The 5,716-nt window shown below is 48.2% G+C and overlaps 1 protein-coding gene across 2 annotated transcripts in view; it reads left to right on the top strand.

Moving 5' to 3' along the window:
- Nucleotides 1–2,324: 2,324 nt before the first annotated feature.
- Diaph1 (diaphanous related formin 1) overlaps nucleotides 2,325–5,716 on the top strand; it is an 88,205-nt gene continuing 84,813 nt past the window's right edge. Inside the window, exon 1 of one of the 2 annotated variants that reach the window (XM_051163585.1) lies at nucleotides 2,325–2,533. In XM_051163585.1, coding sequence (XP_051019542.1) covers nucleotides 2,417–2,533 — 117 coding nt within the window. In that variant the 5' untranslated portion in view covers nucleotides 2,325–2,416. The remainder of the gene's footprint in view (nucleotides 2,534–5,716) is intronic. The other variant, XM_051163584.1, reaches the window with a different exon arrangement.

The following is a 5,716-nucleotide window of genomic DNA, read 5'->3' as shown; positions in this document are numbered from 1 at the left end:
GGTGGGAAGGAGAGTATGGCTCCCCAGTCCTGACCTGGGTACCCACAAGGCTGGTGATGGGTTTGGAAACCACACAAGTTTCTAGAATCATCTACCCCTTTTCCTCAAACTGGTATAGCCTGATGATGGTCCCTGTTAGGGATGAGACAGAGACAAAGTTTCTGGAACATTATGGGTAATGAGCCCTAGAGGTTGTCCCCAGGCCCTCTGGCCCCTTATGTGTTCCTTCCATCCTTCCAACTCAGACTTTTAGGAATGAAGGTTTTGACAGTGCTAAGGTCTCCTCTGACTTCCTCCTTGGTTCCCCTTCTGCAGTTCTTGCCTTCATGCCGTGTGAATGGTGAGGGGCAGGAGGGTCTGGCTCTCTGTAACCTTAACTGCAGATGCAAGTCTCAGAGGGCGTGAAGACATCCCGCTCTAACTGGCTTTATGTCCATTTTACCACTGTTTTTAATCTAATAAACCAATTGGTATTTTTTGTACCTTTCTGGGAATTTTAATTCTTGCTAGCTACCTATGTATGATGGAAAAAGGAAATAGAGGTGATGATGTGTATAATAAAATTGTTAACATTTGTTCAGTACTTTATGTTGGGCCCTGTGTGTGGATTCTCCATGGATTATTTTATTTAAATGGGGAGTTGGTAGGACATTTCCATTGATGAGTTAGATTAACCTGGGCAGATTACTGGCCTCAGACGTGTAAAGATGGCTTCAGGTATGAGAGGGTGGGTGTTTGAGATGAGAATGGTAGCTGGTGAAGATGTCCTGAGATAAAACACAAGTGTGCAGCTGCGCTGCATGTAAGAAACTGCTCACAGCCGGGTGGTGTGGCACACTCCTTTAATCACAGCACATGGAGGCAGAGGCAGGCAGATCTCTGAGTTTGAGGCCAGCCTGGTCTCCAGAGCGAGTTCCAGGTCAGCCAGAGCGGTTACACAGAGAAAACAAGCAAAAAAGAAGAAAAGGAACTGCTCACGAACTGACTGAGGAGATGGGCTGGATCTTTGTGGACCACGAACACAGACCCCTGTCTGGAGTTCACAGCCAGGGGCATGGTGAATGTGGGTGTGTACAGTGCTACAAGAAAGGAGGGATGGATCACTCATGCATTGGGATTCTTCTGGATAGCCTGCAGTGAGAGCTGAGCAGCCCTGTGCAACTTCTCATCCGGTAGTTGGAAGGTTGGAAACCCAAGCTCAAGGCCCCATTTAGGAGACAACAGAGTTCGTAGAGTCCTTGGATTACATCTGCCCACTGGAGGTTCCAAAAAGTTACTGCCCCTGTTCTCAGGAATACACACTTTGGAAATCCCTTCCTTCAGTCCTCAGGGTTATTCAGCCCATCTCTCGAAGGCCCCAGGAAAATGGATGGAAAATGTAGCCAGGAAAATGGATGGAGTTGCTGAGCGAGAAGATGTAAAGACCATGCATGCAGGCATGCATGTTTTATGCCCAAGGGGAATCTTGGTTAGACATAATTAATCTGTGTAAATGTCTATCAATCGTGTTACAAGTCACTTTAACTCCCAGAGTCCAAACTTCTTAATGGTGATACCGGTGAGGAAAGATATGTCATGTTTAATATAGCCTGGCCTATAGTTTGTGCCCAATATGTAGTAACTATTAATTGCTGCTTAGGCTGTTGGCAATAATTGGTTTGTACATGTTAAGAGACAACTAGAAAGGTAATCTAGGACTCAGAGCTGGGTGATGTAACTCCATAGCTGGTCTAGATTGGTGATGGCTTGAAATTGGTTCTTGGCACATAATTTTCTATATCAGGTTTTATATATATATATATATATATATATATATATATAATTTTTTATGTGCTTACTGTGTGGACATCATGTACATAAAAACTGTATTATCCCACAAAACCTAGCCTTAAATTTTCAAGCAAGATAATAGTGTCTCTGCGGTAAGAATGTTGATTCAGACAATGAGATTCTGGCTGGGGTGTGAGGTGGTCCAGCTTTACAGCCACGTGGGTTCTGCGTGGGAGCCTAAAGGCCTCCTCTGTTCTAACCGCCAGGGGGCGGTACTCCCCGCTGCGGCTTAGCAGAGCAGCACCGCCCACTCTGTCTCTTCCCCCCCCCCCCCACGTGGGCTCGAATGGTTAGGCCCGCCAGGCAGGTAGCGCGCTTCCGCGGTGTCCCTCCACCCCCTTCCCTTCCCCCATTGGTAGGGGCTGCGTGTCCGGGCGGAAGTGGGGCAGGCGGGCGGGAGCGAGGCGTCACCGTTGTATATTCATGAGGCGCGCGCAGCCCAGCATGTTAATGAGGCGGGGCGCGGCGGCCGGCTAAGAAGGCTGCTGGGCGGCGGCGGCGGAGGCGGTGGCGGTGGTTGCTGGTTCGGGGCAGCCGGGCTCGAGCTGAGTAGACAAGGGAGTCACTGGCCAGCGCTAATCAGGACATGGAGCCGTCCGGCGGGGGCCTGGGGCCCGGCCGCGGGACCCGGGACAAGAAGAAGGGTCGGAGCCCGGATGAGCTGCCCGCGACCGGCGGCGACGGCGGCAAACCTAAGAAATTTGTGAGTGTCCCCTCCCACCCCGCTGCTCTGCCCGGAGGGGCGGCCGCCCTCTGCACTCGGGCGACCCTCGCTGTCCTGGGGGCGTCTGCCCGCTGCTGGGGAGCCGCCCCCGCGCCTCCCTTCCTGGTTTCGCTGGGTTTTGGGCTTCGCGGTCCCACAGTCTCCACTTCCCGGACCTCGGGCAGCCGGAGAGTCCCACCTGGCCCTCGCCTCGGCCACCTTGGAGCTTCCCTAGCTGTTCAGTCCGCAGGCTCTGCGCTCCCGCCCCCGTGGCCCCCGGGCTCTCAGCCCCACTTCCTTTCTTCTGCCTCTAGTACCCCGCACACGTCTTTGTAATTTTTTCTTTTCCTTATTTTTTTGGCCCCCTGTAAGCTGTTCTGAGTCCATTTTCTCTTCTCACCCATATCCCGTTTGAGTTATTCTCTTTCTTTTAAAAGGCCATTTCCTTCCTCACTTGTAATCCCTTCACCTGCTAACTTTCCTCCCGCCCTGTCCCCTTCAGGGCCCTCAGCCCGGTGTCACCTGGTAATGCTTCCCCTCAGGAATGTTACCTGACTTGAGTCTTTCTTCTTCCTCCTTTGGACGTTTGTCCTTGTGATTACGGGTGTGGGTTCCTGCCCAGGTCATGTGGTCACTGGGGTATGGGCGGTAATTGGCTTCTCTATCCACAAGACCTGTTTCTTTTTGCCCTGTTGCTTATCACTTCAGAGAGTTGGAACTTCTCTCGATGCCCTTCATGACCCGGGATGGTGATTAATCTTCCGTCTTGAGGACCAAGTTAGATTTCAAGTCCAATAAGTTTATGAGTAGTTTAGTTGCTTTTTATGCACTTAAAAAATAAGAATGACCATTTCTTCAACTCATCTTTTACCATCTTCTGTGCCTCAAGGCTCCTGACATCCCTTTTCCTACTACCTGTAAAAAAGCATGTCTTTCCTGGGGTGCGATTACTTTTAATCCCGGTCAGAGGGATTGTCGATGTTCCTGTAATACGGTATTTTACTACCTGTTGCCTTTCCTAAATCCTCTTTCTTATCTCTCCAGGGAGCTACTTGCCTCTTAGTGTAAAAGCTTTGAAAGATACCAAACAGTCAGGGAGTTTCTGCTTAACTATTTGCCAGGTGTTAACTAGATACTTAGTTTGCTCTTCCAGGTAAAGAAGTTATCTCTTTGACCAATTAAATGCCTTGTAACTCTCCCTCCACCACCACCAACCACCCCACCACCACCACTGCCACCCCACCCTACCTCACCCCAAAATCTTCTGATCCAAAGCCACAAGTTTGGGAAGGTAAAATGATAAAGTGATGGAAATGGGAAGAAAATGTGTAGTGACCTGGAGGGTTGAGAGCATCCTAAGCTGAATTTAAAAAGTGACTCATCTCTTCCTATTTCTAGCAAGACCAGGTGCTCCTGGTTTGTCCTTTCCAGTGACATACAGGGTATCAGTAACTGTTTGATTTGCCAATATCTTTATAGAAATAAGATTCCCAGTGACCAGGGCTGTGTATCCCTAGATTGACTCTTTAAGGGTAATAAGAATTGACACTGTTCCCCCCCCCCCACTCCCCCCTAGTTTGAGAGCTTTCCTTCCAAAACTTTCCTTCCACAATGTAACTTTTAGGGCCTGAGTTTCTATTTCCGTATCTTCTTGTTTTGATTTTGTCACCATGGATACTATTTGACCTTCTCTGTCCAAACTAGCTATACTTGCTGATTTGTAGTGGCCTCTGTGACTTGGTGCTGTTGTTTTATGGTGTGCATTTTGTTTGTTCTAACACCGTGTTTCATAAATTGATGGAATCTGCTCAAGTGTGTGGTGTTGTAATGCCAGGAATCCCAGGAAACTCAACTTCTTTTCACCTGTGTCTCGGCAAGCCACAGTCTTGTGCAGCTGAGTGGATTTGGCCCAGAGTTGTTATTTGCTATACAGAGGGTGGGGCTGAGCCAAGTTCTCTTTTAGGGAGGTTCTGGTTTTAACCCCTCACCTAACTGAATTTTAAGAACTAGGTATTGCAAGTAGGTACGGATTGGAAGGTTTCCAGGAGAGCCGGCTGCTTCACTTCCTCGTTGCCAAATACAGTCTACCTTAAGGCAGGAGAATATTCTTTCTCACTGCTCTTTTTATGAGAACTATGAAAATGAGAGACAAGGAGCACTGCAATCCGAGTCTCTTTGTCTCGGTGTATGTAAGTGTGTTTGAGTGGGTGGAGGGGGTGAGATTGCTGGGGTGCTTTTGTTACCCAGGGCTCAGTTTTCTTCAACTACTGGCTAAATACAAGCTCAAAGCTGTTTCGCCTCCTCCACCTTCTCTGAAGTGCAGCATCCGCCAGAACGCCCATTCTGAGTGTGCTGTGTCAACCCTCTGGCTTGGACCAAGTGTGCTTGAAGGTTTGCATTTGAGTGGTTGCAGTCCCCTAGCTGCTGCCGAGCAGGTTGTTTGCATTTGAAGGACTTGTAGTTCATACCTTTCTTCCATCTGCAGATTCTCTAAGTACAGAGGGGCCGATGAGAAAACAGAGCTCATACATTACCTGAGATCTGCCCTTCACCCTCTGAGGCAGCTTGTGTGGAGAGCAAGTGTAATCCTAGTTTAAAAAGTGGACAGGCGTCCTTTTTTAAAGGCATGGCTGAAGTGTTGATGTGCGTGCGTGACTGAAGCCAGGCCACTTGGTTTCCCCCTTTGGTTCTTGATGAGTCTGTCTTCTGGGTCACGAGCATTTCCCTGCTCCAGCATTATTCTAGTTCCTTTCAGAATCCCTCCAGAGGAAGGAAAATAAAAATTCCGAGTGAACAGTGTGTCTGACTTTGCAGCAGTGATGAATGTGGGTGTCAAACACACTCATTTCTGAAATATATGTAAAGAGAGTCAGTACAACCAGGGTGTTAGGAGGCTGCAGAGCACAGCTGTGTTTAGTAGATTACATGCCTTCTCACACAATACATTCTAAGAACAGTGCTTCCTGATTCAATGAGGAACATAAGCTCAAAAAGCAAGGAGAGTTGGTAAATGTTCCAGAACTTAAAAAAAAAATAAAAGGTTTTTTAAAAAGATGTACTTATTTTTATTTTATGCATATGAGTGTTTTGCCTGTGTGTGTGTGTATTTGCGCCATATGTGCTTGGTGCTTAAGGAGGTCTGAAGATGGCATTGGGTCCCTGGAACTAGAGTTACAGATGGTT

The sequence above is a fragment of the Acomys russatus genome, chromosome 20 (genome assembly GCF_903995435.1).
Source record: "Acomys russatus chromosome 20, mAcoRus1.1, whole genome shotgun sequence".
NCBI lineage: Eukaryota > Metazoa > Chordata > Mammalia > Rodentia > Muridae > Acomys > Acomys russatus.
The sequence above is the reverse complement of the archived record's forward strand: the minus strand, read 5'-3'. Positions and strand labels throughout refer to the sequence as shown.